The following is a 16452-nucleotide window of genomic DNA, read 5'->3' on the forward strand; positions in this document are numbered from 1 at the left end:
TAGATTCTCGACAATGCTATAGATACAAAAGAGACGAATGAGATTACAGTGAAAGCATTCACAAGTACATATTAAACTCTAACTGATTACTTTTTTCACTTTTTCATCGGGGACAGTTTTTAATTTATGTATAAGGCGATGACATCCATTTTATCAGAGTAAAGATAGTAGATTCCTGCTTGTCTAAATTATGTATGCAAATATTTGTAAATTTATGCTTGTATCGATTTGAATTTCAATGAATTCATGTGACCAGCTAAATTGATCTCCCTTTTCTGTTTTTCCATAGTCTTATTTTTAAGGGCACGCTTTTCAAGTTATTATTATTTTTACATTCATTGAATACATTTTAACTATATTGAAGATATTATTCAAATACTTAGTGCAAGTTACGAGCAAATAAATAGAATGAATACAAGTATTTCCTAAAATTCCTAGACCTATTTCCAACTGATGGAATCTATAGATTTTGATCGATAATATCAAATTGACCAAAAGACTAGAAAAGATTGAATCGATATCCAATTTACCCTTCATCATGGAATCCTCAAGGCATAGGCGCTATTGTTTATAGAATGGCTGCATCCATCCAATCCCCTTATGACATCATAAACCGAATTTAATGACGTGATTCAGTTGTAAAGTGTTGTGAACAGCTTAAACACAACTGCAGGAGGGAATGAACTATAGCTGTAACGCCAAAACCTGCGGTGTCCATAACCCACTTACACAAATCCATGGGAACGGAATTTTTCCAAGATTTCTAGCCATCAATTTGTTTGTAATTCGAATCTTCGTAAGGTGGCATCATCTGCTTTTTGATTGCAACAGCTAAGGTGAATACTGTGAAACTAATATGCAACCTGCCTAAAATCTAACGTTTGATAGGCCAAGCCAAATCATGCGTATGATAAGCCTCACTCATAAGGCGCCTGTTTTGGGTCAAGAATTTGATGCTATTGCCACTATAGCTTAAGTGGGATGTATTGACAGTCACGGCAGGATTCCATGACGACGGATTTCATTTCTTGAAGTGTCTATATAAAACTATTTAGTTTTAATCTTCAATTGATGTTTCTGGACATAACACGAATCAATTATTTAAGCCATAGATAGTAACGGAATGTCGTAGACGTCGATGTCGTTGTAGGTTAAGTAGAGGTTAACTGGGAATCAGGTTACTGGTTAAAGTATCCACGTCACCGCGGCGTCTGCCGTTAGTATTCCTTTTGTCCGGTTTACCGTCCAAATAATCATCGACGACAGATAGTGGAATGATCGAGCCGCCACAGCAATTATGAGTTAACGGATTATAGGTGTCGCTGCCACAGCATCTTGCGTTTGCTAACTGTAATAATTAAGCATAAGAAAACGTTATCTTTGACTCAGTAGTTTTACACTAGTGAACCGCAACACACGTCCTGGCCCCAGGTCTTCCGTTATTGAAATACAATCAATATCCGTAATTATGCAATTGCTCTCTTTACTTGAACATTTTTTCAGAGAACAAATTTGCCCGATCCAACTCAAATTCAATGCAAAAAATACCATTCTTTATAACGCCAATTACGTTATAACGCTATGTTTTCCAATGGTCCCAACAGTGGCATTCTAAAGAACTTTTACTGTGCCTCATTTTCAATCAACAGCGGATTCTCTGACTCCTGGATCCGAACATTGAACATTGACATTTCTACTTGGTGTTTGCTACAGATTGCATTCCTGTTTCATGGAAATGCAGAGGAAACTCGGAAGAGTAGCTACTTTAGTGGACCTCATGAATCCTCGCTGGAAGTGGAATCCTCTATTGCCACGAAGGTTACCCATTGTATATAGAGCTAATTCACGACTTAACTTGACTATAAATTTTACCGAAGATCATGAAAGTAAATTAAATCCAACAATTGAATATTGAATATTGAATATAACAATTGAATAGGAGCTGATAGATAAAAAATTTACAAACCTTTCGATCGTGTAATTTGTAATGACAACACATTTTCTCGTCGGAGTCGTAAGCTTGCAGGCCACAACACGCATCGTTTTCTCCTATTTTCAGTACTTTGTGCCCACAACACATGTGAGTCAATCGGTTGTACGGTGTCAAATAGCAACAGCTGAAAAAAAACATGTTCAGAAGAAATGAATGTAACGTTAAGTCTTTAACGTAAAAAGCTCCACCATGTTCAAAACAATACAACGTGTGAAATTAACAAGTTCGGTTTCACTCAAAAATAAATCGATTTCGGTTTTTATCCTAACCTCGTTCTATCGTCTTCCGGGTTTATATCGACTATTTCACCGTGACAACAAATCGACGAAGTTGAATTTACTTGAGATCCACCGCAGCATTCCGAGTCCTCGTCAGCCTTCTCTATCAAGTTCCCGCGGCAACACAAGTGCGTGTTATCATTGTAGGCCATGTGACCGCAACAGTCCGTGTTTTTACCTCGCGATTGCAGGATATTTCCGCAGCAAATATATCCCGATTTGCCGGCGATTTTGCCGTTGCAGCAGACGTGAGATCTGGCATGGGAATCAGTTTTACCGCAGCACCTGGAATGGGAGCCGTAGCGTTTGCGGACGATTTTTTCGTTGCAACACAAATAACGCCGCGAGTCGAATGAAACCCGACCGCAGCATTTCATGTAACGGTGCTGTCGTTTCAACGCGTTGCCGTCGCAGCACATCGCGATTCTTGTATCGTAAACGTTGATGTCACAGCATTTATAGAAATGCTTCATGTTAGATGGTCCTGAAAAAAATCAATATCGAACCGTGTTAATTTTAAGATCGACACAAATAGATATAGTCAACGATCCGATTGAGCAAGTCAAAAGCACTTGAGATTTTTCATGCGATAATTATGCGCTATTTCGGAGCCCTTTTCAAAGAAATTGTCAACTCTTAGAGTGTCGCATAGAATCTTACCGGGACGATGTCGCACGCGGTCTTCACAGCAAAGGTTGCCGGTTTTGTTAAACAATATACCCGCGCAACAGCCGCTGGTGGCGCTGGTATTCTGCACAACTGTGTCATTACAACATATTTCTGTAATCGGTTCGAACGTCGTCGCTCCGCAACATTTACTCGTCGGGTCTTGTCTCGTGTGCACCTTTCCCTGACAACAAAGCTGTCTCACCGAATCGTAAGCTTCACTTCCGCAACAAACTAGAACACGAGTTAATGCATGCATTGACAAAACTGAATTACCAAGGGTGCATCTAAAGTCCAATTCAGGGAGGGGTTTACCACCAAAATAGGGCGTATTATGTAAATGAAAGGGCACTCCGACATAAAGTTCATCGGAATATGTAAAGTCAATTTTGGAAATACGGAAAACAACAAACCTACGACTTTTAAACTCTTTTAGGTGTCAGCTAAGTATTTTTCATTTTCACGTGACATTTCAGGGCAACAAGTGACATTTTAGGGGGATTCGCACCCCTTGCACCCTCCCATTGGATCCGCCCTGATTATTCTATCGTTAAAAACTGATTTTTAGGAGTCATCATTGTATCCTATTGACACCGAATACAAATTTACCTGTTTCGCGGGTATCCTTGTGTTTCAGTTGGCCATTGCAACATACGTAACTACTCGGGTCGTATTGTTTCGGTCCGCAACATCGCGCACCCGGGATTCGATCGTGCACCTGACCGGCGCAACAACGCTGCGTGTAATAGTTGAAACTCGATCGGCCACAGCACGTGCTGTGACGGTCACCGTTCCGTGCCAATAAATTGCTACCACAACACAACGAGTCTTTACTCAGGTACTTGCTTCCAGCACAGCAACTGTCTTGTACGTTCGGGATGAGCGGTTCGATGTTTTCATTGCAGCAGAATGAAGTGGACGGATTAACGAATCCTGCTCCACACCAGTGAAATCCTCTATACTGATACATATAATGAAGATATCCAATGTCTCCGTATTGGCTCATGGCGGCCGAGACAGAACTGGAGAATGAATAGAAAATATTAGTTAAAAATAAGACGATTTGTTTCAATACACGTTCACTTCTGCAATGATGTACGCAACATTCATTAAATAAATTTAATAAACATCATCGGCCAACCTATAGAATAAGTTGATTTCTATGAAATATCGCTGAGCCACATAACAACCAAGAACTGCAATCAGATCCACAGTTCTTGGTTAAATTTAACTCTTGAACTAAAATGAATTCATCAGAATGTTTAACTCTGAAGTCAAATCCTCACAGAGAACAAAGTACTGTCGATGAGTTAACCTTACCTCGCGATTATCAACAATAAGAACATCATCGGGATGATTTCGTCGTGTGCCTGTGCGCGTCAAATTATGAAGTTACGGTAGAAATATCTGCCCGTTATATACGAGACCGAGACACTCGAAAAACATGTTCGACGTCAAGTTTTATTTACCGACGGCGGTTTTCCCCGCACTTAATTTGATCAGTTAGTCAAGATCGAATTCCTTGAAGTGTAGGTCATAACTCTATATTTCGATTATCAATGATACCGGATGTGTTATGTACTAGTCTAATCAATCAGGTTTCTTGGAGACTAAAAAGTATATCATTTAAAACAACACCGGCATTTTCCCTTGAACAGTCAACGCATGTATCACACACGTAATGTATTTCCAAGAGACTTACGGGAAATCAGAACATCTAGACTTAGGAGATAAGAACCTATCTGGAATGTTCCTACTTCCCATACAAGGTACACATGACGAAATGCAGGCTCGACGTCAGGTTTAATCTTCAGACTCAATTCGTCGGTTTACTATTGTTCTTCTACTGGCAAATCTCCAGTTTTTATTTTGTACATGTGCCAACAGGATATAGACAGTACTTCATCTATAATTGAAAAATGGAAATTCACGCTTTGCTGTCTATGACTCGTAAGTGTCATCGAAATAATTTGCAATCTAACTTTGAACTTTGAAGACCGTGAGAAATTATTTTGAAACTGAAAATATAGAAATACTTCAAATCTCATTGAACAAAGAGAGTAACCTACTGTTCAGCAAAAGTGACAGGTTTATTAAGGGGCTGTCCAAAAAAGATGTCAAAAATATGGAAAATCTGACCCCCCTTCCCCTATGTCCACATAAAATCCATATCAGCTTGAACCCCCTCCCCGCTTGTCCGACGGACAGTGCGGACAGTGGACCTAAGTTTCACACTTGATAACGATTTGATGCACCATAAAAAAACTTAACTTTTACTAACGTATTTACATTATTCCCATAACCTGGTATTATGATTATAACTTGTAAACTGTTCTGGTAACGATTTTGTTTACTTATATTTTTTATCCACCAAAGATGTCCCTAAACTAGTGAACCCGCCCGCCCCCTTTCAAGATGGACATCCATATCATAGGAACCCCCTTGTCCACAAAAGTAAAACAAACTAAAACCCCTCTCCCCTACAGCGTGGATGTCTTTTAAGGACGATCCCTAAACGGGCAAATTAATTTTCCCGGCGATAATAGTTTCCAGCGTTGCCGTTCGATGGCAGCACGATACGGTACCCATCATATCGCACGTTCAACATGGCTGCCCCCAGTAAATCGGTTTTGTTTGTCTGTCTCGGTAAGTTTCATCGCATTTCTTTGAAATATTGCTGTTTGTAATTAGGAAAATATATCTTGAAAATACCTGTTTATTTTTGATAAACAAATGGCTACACTACTCGGGTGGCAGCACTACTCGCGCCACCCGAATCGCCGTCTTAACCGCTGCGCCGCCCGAGACGCTTTGCCCCTATATTATAACATTGACTCATTTCTCATGATCATATCGAGTTCCTGCTTTTTGATGGTCTTAATTTAATGCTATTGAGTGTACGTAACTATATCATCAACGCACAGTACAAGCGTTGCGAATAAAGCACAAGCAATGTCTATATGACCCTAGTTGACTGCTCGTATGCGGGATTCGAACCCAATTGATATACATGCATGCTTTGTTGTCTCTGAAATATCACTTACTTCGATTCTTTGGCGCGCATTTTTGCTGTCGCTCGTTAATGCGATGAGTACACTTGAACAGTTGACTGTTAGTTCTGACTGGAACGGTTATGTTTTTTAGCGTTCAGAATCGTTCAAACTCAATGTATACACATTTTTGGCCACCCTTTCTGAAGCACTTCTTTTTTCCCAAATGGAAAAAATCAGTGCGGCAGTTTCAAAATCGGTTTCGATAACAACGAGTTTTTAGTAATTCTAAAAAAGCTGTGGCTTTGAAATCACATTTGAATCATATTTTTTTCTATAAAACTAGTCCCTAAGTAAGTCGATGAAAGCAAGAACTGGTGCAAATAGTCAGAATAGAAATTCATCAATCAGAATCGGGAAACAAAATATTATGAAAGGTGTTAATCAAAATTCATGATTATAGAATTAAATTGATTTTATTTTAGAGCACCATTTATGTATATACGCTCATATAGATCAGTGTTTCTCGAGTCAGCTAATTAGTTTGTAACGTGGTAATTTGCGGCGAAATACATGTTTATTGCAAGATCGTTGTTATTACTTTGGATCTGATTACACTTATTTAAGGAAATATTTGTCGGTCTCCGATGGCTGAAGAAATATTTCGACAGATGGTTAAACAGAAAGGCGAATTAGATGAAGTAAGTAGGCTAAATGTTTGTATGCCTAAGAAGATGGAAGACGGGACAAATGAATATATCTGCATTTTTTCATTTAGTTTTTTTTCGCATACAGTTTTGTGGAATTAATTAAAACATACAATGCGATATATAATATTAATACGCAATATGGAGATCCTCGGTCGAAAGAGTGACAGTGGCGCTGGCGAAGGTTCAATGCCGTAGACGTTTTAGTGATTGTCGAATGAACTTATATGTTAGAGGTGTCGATAATTTGAATTCATGAAATCGAATGCATAAAAACAGAGTTATAACTCACTAGCTCTCGAGTATATTCTATCGTCATTGTGTCGCTGTGAACCAAGCGCATCAATTTTACTCTTTACCTCAAAGCCGTAGCAGTCCCGTACCACTTTTGAGCCCACCTGGAACTTCACTTCCCGTCCGTCGTCCCTCTTTCCGTCCGTCCGTAGACAGAATCCGTTTATTTTGGAAAGTTTTAAGACGCTTCAATGTAATGTTAGTTGTAGTTGATAACATGTTCTATGATAGTGGTGTGTTTCAAGGTCATTGGTTTTTGTATGTTCACCAGGGAGCGTTGAATAGCTGAATAACTTACTATTTCTATATCATATCGGTATCTAGGCATATTTTATTACCGTCATCAATCGCAAATTATATAAAATAGCTCATGACATGATTGTGATAAGTTTCAAGGTCACTGGTTTCTGTATATATCCATCAGGGGAACTTTGATTGTCAGATTGTTGAACATTCCAAGCTATTTTCAAGTGGGCATCGTGTCGTAGAGAGAATCCCTCAATTATAACGAAAAAGTCCGAAAATGAAACTTCGAGATGGTAGTTTATTTCAACGTTTCGACTATATCCTAATAGTCATCTTCAGGAATAAGATATAATATTATTCCTGATATTATTCCTATAATAATTATTCCTGAAGATGACTTTAAGGATATATCTCGAAGTTTCATTTTCGGACTTTTTCGTTATAATTGTGGGATTCTCTCTACATCGCGTCAACACGGATATAGTGTTCTATCAATCGTGGGCATCGTGTCCCTGGATCCCTAGTTTAAAACAGCTTCATCGTTTTTCAGTGGAAAATCGACAGTGCTGCCTTAGGCTCGTGGCATATAGGCAGTCAGCCGGAAAAACGAGGGTGCAAAAACATGGAGCAACACAAAATGCCGATGAATCACATGTGTCGCCAGGTTCGTTGTTAAACATTTTACTTTCATTTACTAGTATCATGAATTCCATTCATCTAATCCTATCTATTAGTTTTGTAAGTTTGTTCTACATGTATTAGTTTTGTACATTTGTTTTATCCTCACTCAGGTACGTATCACCGTTGTGAGACAACACATCCACGGTGGACGAATAAATAGCGTTATTCAATCATGGAAAATGAATGAGTCGAGGATACAATACAATATTTGACATGTTTAAGAATTCGAACGAGTCTCACTTTTCCCATTTACCTCTGAAAATGATATTTTTGTTATATTTTCCTTGTTGAATATAGGTTCACAAGGATGACTTCAAAAATTTCAAATATATCTTCGGTTTCGACAATGAAAACATAAGGTACAATTTAATGTGTTTATCAAATAATTCGTTATTGTTCGTTATTGTTCACGAATCGGGCCACGTCTGATTACGTGGATTACGCGTGTTTGCCGAAACTGCAGATGTAGATTTTTGAAAAAAAGCTGTTTAAGTGGATCTGAATTAGATATCTTAACAACGATTCGTTAAAACTTTTAAGTAAACAACTCCGACTGTTCCGTGTTTTTCGATCATATCCACTGATATATTAATAATTCATTCATCTATTATATATACAGTAAGTAAATCTCGATTTCAGCGAATTAAAGCGAATGAGACCGGCTAATAGTGAGAGTATAGTGAAGTTGTTAGGAGACTACGACCCCGAAGGAATCAAAATCATCAGAGACCCTTACTATGTAAGTTTCGATACTAAGCGTTTGTATTTGGGGCTGTCCGTAAAATACATCCACACAAAATTGCTAAATTTTGACCCCTTCCCCATTACCCAGTCCTGGAGAGGTTGTTTCCTCAGGTGATATCCGTCGATTTACGATCCTAGTGCGTGGTTCATCATACACTAAGGTTCTTGCTGAACCTCCCCCATGTCCACAGAATGTCCATATTGGACTAACTGCCCCCCTGTCCTTTGCATAAAAAATAAAATTTAAGACATCGGATATCCAGTCAGGCAAAACTTACACTAAATGTTCTTATTCCATGCGTTATGCTGAAAACATTTATGTATGTAAACTATTTCTCCTCTTATTATTCAAAGTTGAAGTAATTATCCATGTAATGCACTAAATCATTTGTTCTGGCTTACAAGAATTAAGCAGGATGAAGAAGGATATCTTCATCCAAACAACCCTTTCCCCTATTCACGATTGTCAGTATATTGTTCTACGTGTTTCAGGATAGTGGTGACAAAGGTTTTGAAGACTGTTATCAGCAGAGTAGCCGTTGCTGTAAAGCATTTTTGGACGAGTTCAAAGTTTAATCAGAAGAATGTACGTATGTTTGTACATACATACATACATACATACATACATACATACATACATACATACATACATACATACATACATACATACATACATACATACATACATACATACATACATACATACATAAATACATACATAAATACATACAGGTACATACATAGACCCGCAATCACATGGACCTTTTCAGCGAAAATATTGTGGCAATTCTTAGTTTGAGCTTTAAACACTTCCCTCGCTTTTATATATTCTTGTCCTGATGTGGGTTGTATTTCTGTACTTTGGTTTCAAAGAAATGTCATATCGCAAGGTATTCCATGTCTTAAGATAACGTTTGAAATAGGAACCATTAAACAATCGAATAAACATGAGTTTTCGCGGAGGGTTAACGCTTCAAGGTTTTCCTGTTATCTTGATCATGGAATTAGATAATTGAAAGTGGGGAAATCGGTTAGAAATTGTTCTCATTTTGTTAACAAAGAGAAGTCTAAGTCCTCGCCAGATTTTATACGGATCAAGATAGCGATAAGTGATGGTCGAATCGTCACATGTGTTCATAAGATTGTTATGCGGCCCGAAGAAGGAACCGAAATATCGTGGGAGAGCGTATCCTTCCTCAGCTCCGCACAACGACACAAATTGAATTTGACCCGAGACCAAAAATAAATAAACGACTAAGATGTATATACTTCGAATTCTAAATACTCACAACTATTTATTATATCACTTTCGTCTTTCCTATGTATCGACACCTTTTACAATTTCTGTTTCTAGTTTCTTACGGTGGTCCTTCCCCTCTTGGTTTCCCAGGTGCTCTCCGACTAGTTCAGCTATGTCTCTTATTTTTATACTATCCAAAATTTGGTTTCCAAGGAACTTTTCTCGTGACCAACGCCACCGCATTTGGGGAGGGCCGACGACTAACCTCGGGACCTGATTCGCCCACCAGGCCCCCAAGAATTAATGTTCTTAGCAACCTGGTTAAGAAACAAGCCCGGAGTTGTCTCGGTTTCCAAACACGTAGACGTTGACACTTGACTAATCCCTTAGGATTTTTCTATTGTCTTGAAAACTAACTCCAAAATATTTCTTATTAATCCGAGACATAAACTGAACTAGTAACAAAGGCAAACAACAGTAAATGACCGCAAAGCCAAAACTTGCCCGTTTATGAATTCCTAGTAAACAATAACAAATATACATTGAAAAACCCATTAGTAAAACATGCCCGTTCTGTATTTCCTAGTGAATAGAGTTGTATGCATTATGAACATACAACTGCTATTGAACTATGCATGTTTTATAAATATAAAAGTTGGCTATCATAACAAGATCATGAAGCGATTAAAGTGAGATATTGTATTGTAGAATTAAATTCGAATAAAACGTCATTAGCTGAATAAATATATTGTTTTATTGTTAATACATTGAAATATTGTTTGGAGTTCTTCAATTTTTGTCAAGATCAAAACTGTTCATAAAGCTGATATGTATACCGCGTCATATTGTGTAACGATCAACAACTCGTGTTAACCGGTTGAATTTTGTTCCCAGCAAACCAAATCATAATTAAGCTTTTTTCCGTCCTAGCAAAAACTAATGAGGCGGGTATAACTTTTAATTGCCAGTTTCGATAAATCCATATTGCTATTCACCGAGTTTCCCGAGAAATTGAGTCGCAGCAGTAATATCAATAATTGACCGCTTCATTAAAAACTCCGGGTCGTTTACACGACCACTGTCGCGGTGCACCACGCAACACGAGCTTCGTGCGTTCGATTATAGACTCAAACGCGAGATCACGGTTCGATAAAACACACGAGTTCGCAGGATAATTATCGCTTCAAGCCGATGATGTTTCACCGGTGGCGAAGTAACTTAACTTTCATCTCAATTATTATGGAATCCGCCGATATACGTAAGATGCGTATCTGTTCGAAGTGTTTCTCCCCGTACGTTGCTAAAGAAAAATCCATATGCAAATTAAGAAAGTGCTTGCTAGGTTTTACAAACGTTAGAATACTAAATCGCTATTGGTCGAATCGTCCTATATAAATTAGAACCATGAAACTATTTACGTTAATTGTCGAAAGGTTTTAAGATAATTTGTCTAGTAAAGCTACTTGATTGAAATGTCTTTTCTCGGCAATGCATCCGATGAATTGGCCACAGAACCTTCCATCACCAAGATGTCGTATAAGCTGTGGCTGTGTGGTTCTGTTTGGAAGTATGATGTAGCTTTCAAGCTTTACAGGTCTTCATTGTACGTCGACAAACACGGAATATACGTGCCGTCTGCGATGGGCATGTTGGGAGTGATCATCGTTTTGAAAGTCATGATGCCTCAGATTCACAAGTCGTCGACGAATATTTATATGACCGTTCTAGCTTTGGTCGACGCTTTGTATTTTTTGGTATACATCATCTACCAGAAGAACAAGGCGGTACGAACACTTGCAAACACTGAAACGATGTACTGCCATATGTTCGGTGTTTTGCAGCTCGGAACGGAATGTGTTAGTAACTGGCTAATCGTCGTGATTACCGCCGAACGATTGTACGTCGTCGCATATCCGCTCAAAGTCAAACGGGTCATCACGACGAAGAAGGCGATTGTGGCTGTAACGGCCATATTTAGCTATCAAATCGTGCACCTTTTGCCGTTGTTTTTCGTGAAGTTTGTCAAATACGACAAAACATTTGCCGGCCAATACAATCATCACATGTGCGTTTACTACAGAGACATCTATGCAAATCTGTATGTCTACTATCAGTATGCGGTAAGCAGGCTGCTGCCGCTCTTCACCGTTTTCGTCTTAAACATCGGAATATTCAACAAGTTAAAATCATCCGACAAAGCCAAGGCTTCGATGACCGCAGCGGGAAAATCAGCGACGGAGGTATCCGAAGGCCAGGCGTCGTCAACGAGTCGTCAAGTTACTAGAATGTTGATCGCCGTTTCGGTTTGCTTTTTCATATTCAACGCGCCTAAAGCGCTCCAGTATATCATTAGTGAATCGACGCGTTTTAGCTCCAGCCAATGTATTCTTAGGAATAGCTCTATTTTTGCTTTTAGATTTAGTCAGTTACTCGCGTTCATCGGGCGTGGTATCAATGCCTATATTTATTGCTTAATGAGTAGGGAATTTCGACGGCAGTTGTTTGAATGTAGCTGTAAGAGATAAGGATTTCAATTCTAAGTAGCTACCGTTTATAATTTCATTGGTGTGAGAACTTCATTATTGCAGCCGCTTCTTGCACCACATGCTATCGTTATATATATCGCAGAAATGAGTCGAGAAGAAAACACAATATCCATGTTGATGAATAAACGCGAGAAATCCCACAATAAATACAGCCAAAACGACAAACTTAAATAGAAGAGTAATAATTTGCGCAACGTTTCGGGTAAAGACTACTTAAAAATTCATGATGGCTAATAGTCTTATTTTCAATATCTATATTGCGGCACGGGATGTTCATAAGTTTTTGAAGGAGATGTCGGACAGTTCTTGGACAGTTCTCATAGTATAAGTTTTTTGGTATAACACATGTTTATCTATGCACAATGGAAATCATTAAGAAAATTGAATCATCAAAATCAATCAAATTGGATATCATTTATGTAATTATCTAAATCATAGTTAAAACTGATCTGTGTGTCAGGTTTTTATATATATTTGTATAGACTACAAGTGGTTTTTAAGTACAAATTTTATCCATTTTATTGGTTCTTACGATCTTGGAGTAATCAACCGCATGGATATATTATGTCATTTTCTATAATATGCAATACCTTCTTTCTTATTTTTCCTATTCTAACTTCTTATTGTTAATCAATTCGTATATACGAACCTGTCTACTAGCTTCACGGATGTACTTGAACACGGAATTTTCTTTTTATAGTAATCATAAGTGCTGTTTAAAAAACCTTGTTAGTTTCAATCTGTAAGAATATAGCCTCCAGATAATACACGGTTGACGGTATGATCACATAACCAGGGACGTATTTCCTTTCATTATACATGTATAGTTATTCATAAATGATAAGTATCAAAATGATAAGCACGTTGTCCCATCATGTCAAATCGATCTAATAAACCATATGACGTGAGAAATCAAAATTTCTCGCTGGCGTTTCGAAGCCCTACTGATTGAGGATGTGAATAGATTAATTTGGGTAAGATCGTGATTACTAAAAATTACGCATCGTCATTATTGATTCATATCCGATTTAGTTGACCGACGTTTTTGGTCGTTGTAATGTCAGTTAGTGAGACTTTTCCTGTAGAAAACATGTCGAAGTTTATTGTGGGTGATAGTTGATAACCACACCTCTAACCTGGAGGACGGATAATAAGATAAATACCCACTACGTACAAATTAAAAGAATTTTTAAAACGAGAATCTATTTATTCAAAAAGTCTTTTTTTGAATAAATAAATTCTCGATTTAAAATAAATCATTTTAATTTGTACATAGTGGGTTTTTATCTTATTATTCTGGTTGCTGTTAGTTGCCTACTTTTGCGGTGTCCTCTTGAAGTGCTCGCAGGTCTGTTGAAGCCGGAGGGAGGTGCTAGGGGTGTTATAACCCCCACAGTCCAGCCTGCTGAGGCTCTATGCCATCCGGTGCAGCACGACCGCGCCATATTCATCTACGCAGGCTAACTAGTTCGAGACGACTGTTTCGGTGAATCTGATGTAAAAAAGCCAGGAATGGCGGTCATCGTGTACCGTTGGTAGAATTGAGCAAAAATTAATGTACTCCATTAAAATTCTTCGTCTAGAAAGTGCAACTTTGTTTGTAACACTTCGGTGCTTATGATTGACTATTTTTTGGCATCTCACAGTGTAGATATAAATGGCGTCCTCAAACAGTAAGGTGGTTCGTTCTCGGGCTTCTTTGTGCATAAATACCATCAGTAATACATTATACTCCCCATAATAGCAGTAAATCTAGAAATTAATTTCTTTGTCGAAAATACTATATGCGTATGGTGGCTGATTCGGGCCATACTAAAAAAATTTTCTGTACGGCTAGAGCAACGATAAAAAACATTTTCACAGTGGCCCTTTTTGGTTTTCTCGCGCGAGAAAACCAAAAGTTTTGAATTCTCGCGCAGGAAAACAAAAAAATGGGCCATTGTAAAAAAAATTTTATCCAGCTTCTAGTCAGTCAGAAAATGTTTTCAAACCAAAATGTTTAGTTTTCTCGCGCGAGAAAACCAAAAGTTTTGGAATCTCGCGCGAGAATACCAAAATGTTTTGAATTCTCGCGCGAGAAAACCAAACTTTTTGAATTCTCGCGCGAGAAAACCAAACTTTTTGAGTTCTCGCGCGAGAAAACCAAAAGTTTTGAATTCTCGCGCGAGAAAACCAAAATAGGGCCACTGTGAAAATATTTTTATCGTTGCTTTAGCCGTACAGAAAATTTTTTTAGTATGACCCGAATCAGCCACCATAGTATGCGTCTATTTAGGCTCATCATACCGTTATCGTGTTACCTTACTGAAATAAATGGTTACTGTAGGCCTAGTGTAAGTAGAAAAAAATATGTAGTTGTCTGGTTACTCTATATTCGAACGAGGTTTTTCAAATGCCAAGAACCGCCCACGTATACTAAGATCTTTTCTAAAAGGCCGCTGATGTCAGCAATACAGTGATTAACATCACCTTCATTAAGATGTCACATTCCTTACCAATTAATGATTGAGGGGGCAAAGTATTGAAAGAATAGAATAGAACATGTTTTATTGCACGGCAAAAATACAATTGCTAAGAGCACAAAAACAAAATCATAGTTTATAGAAATTACAATAATTAACGAGGTTCACGTATTAACAGATCATATTAACAAATAATTAACATACATAGACGCACATAAACACACACAAATACACACACAAATACAGAATACATTATACAACTTAGTATTTTGAAGCAGTTTTGATATATTGGTTAGGTTGTTTAAGTTGTTTCCCTTTAGTTTTCCTTAGTTGGGTAAATTCGTGTGTTACGCAAATAGGACAAGCTGTATAACCACGGGCCAAGAGGACTCGTTCTGTGGTCTACTGGTTAGCATCTACTGGTCGATCCCCGATGAGTGCTCGGGATTTCACACTCCCTTCTCCTAATCGTTCTATGTGCACACTTGGCCTGGTTCAGAACACAGAGACCGTATTCTGGACACGGTGGCAGTACGCCTAACTTTTGGGCCGACCTTAACTTAACAATTTGGTTACGTGTAGAGAGAAGTTCCCTAGTGGCAGAACATTTCTTGACATTAAAGTGGCTTGGGATACAGTCTTCTGATTCATCATCACATACACAGGGTCCTTCATAAAGCACGAAACGAAATGACGAAGTGGTCATATTTCAAACACGATCATACCACAGTGAAAGCTCGCCACGGGACTGTCAAAGCTTTGGCGACGTACAGCAATGTGGTGGTCTCAAGGAGCGGTCTAAAGCATCTGGCATGGGTTTTAAGGTAGAAGTCATCACCTCAAGAGAGGACGGAATGTGGGAATTTGGGATGACGATTTTTCAAGGTCCTTTTTGGCTCGCCAAATGACCTTTATTTTAACAGCGGTCTATCTAGACTAGACCTAGCTAGTCAGGAAATAGCGGTAACGCGCGCGCACGTACCGTCGATCTTCTGCGTGTGTGCGAGTATAAGTATTTCCATGGCTTTTTCAAATTTTGCGATTTAAGTCGTCGTTTAATTGTTTTCATTTTGAATTGAGTGTACTTGAAGTGTTCGATTATCGCGTTTCTTCTAAATCGGAGCTGCCTTGGTGTATATACGCGAAGTATCATGTGAGTTTCGTGCGATCACGTTTCATTTCAACCACAGCAGACGAATATTGTGTGTGGCATCAAAAAGGATGGGGAGGTAAATGTCACGGGTACGACCTAAAAAACAATTTCTAATGATACGTCTGTTTCACACATTCACACTTAACACACGTTTTTGACCCACGCATTTATCTATCTACGACATTTGACCTTACCATAACATTTACGAACCAAAATCGAAAAAGGTTTTCGGTAAATTAACCGACGATCACTGTGTACAATAATGCCATTTCCAAGAAGGTATTCAATTTAGTACGAAAAGAAAATCATAACTAAATGCAATGAAACATCGCGCAGCAGTTATATTGCTACCATTGTGGAAGATGTCTCTTGGGGAAAATAGTGAACTATACAATTGGCAGTTGGGAGATTGTCCCTTTATTAAAGAACATGAAATATCATTAATATTATGT

At 38.3% G+C, this 16452-nt stretch overlaps 3 protein-coding genes across 3 annotated transcripts; 2 read left to right on the plus strand and 1 right to left on the minus strand.

The window, feature by feature from the left end:
* Nucleotides 1–333: 333 nt before the first annotated feature.
* Nucleotides 334–4366, minus strand: LOC141912636 (uncharacterized). Its single transcript, XM_074803949.1, has 6 exons — nucleotides 4258–4366; nucleotides 3547–3959; nucleotides 2932–3171; nucleotides 2263–2755; nucleotides 1967–2117; nucleotides 334–1348 (listed from the first exon to the last, which is right to left on the minus strand). The coding sequence occupies exons 1-6, from the start codon at nucleotides 4284–4286 to the stop codon at nucleotides 1163–1165; spliced, it is 1512 nt and encodes a 503-aa protein (XP_074660050.1). The 5' UTR covers nucleotides 4287–4366; the 3' UTR covers nucleotides 334–1162.
* A 1168-nt stretch (nucleotides 4367–5534) lies between these two features.
* LOC141913170 (low molecular weight phosphotyrosine protein phosphatase-like) lies at nucleotides 5535–9240 on the plus strand. The gene is made up of 6 exons (XM_074804634.1): nucleotides 5535–5583; nucleotides 6555–6628; nucleotides 7725–7838; nucleotides 8153–8214; nucleotides 8495–8594; nucleotides 9092–9240. The coding sequence occupies exons 1-6, from the start codon at nucleotides 5544–5546 to the stop codon at nucleotides 9173–9175; spliced, it is 474 nt and encodes a 157-aa protein (XP_074660735.1). The 5' UTR covers nucleotides 5535–5543; the 3' UTR covers nucleotides 9176–9240.
* Nucleotides 9241–11368: 2128 nt separating this feature from the next.
* Nucleotides 11369–12261, plus strand: LOC141912978 (uncharacterized). Its single transcript, XM_074804417.1, has 2 exons — nucleotides 11369–12142; nucleotides 12256–12261. The coding sequence occupies exons 1-2, from the start codon at nucleotides 11369–11371 to the stop codon at nucleotides 12259–12261; spliced, it is 780 nt and encodes a 259-aa protein (XP_074660518.1).
* The last annotated feature ends 4191 nt before the right edge of the window (nucleotides 12262–16452 follow it).

This window comes from Tubulanus polymorphus, chromosome 11 (assembly GCF_964204645.1).
Source record: "Tubulanus polymorphus chromosome 11, tnTubPoly1.2, whole genome shotgun sequence".
In the NCBI taxonomy this organism is placed as follows: Eukaryota; Metazoa; Nemertea; class Palaeonemertea; order Tubulaniformes; family Tubulanidae; genus Tubulanus; species Tubulanus polymorphus.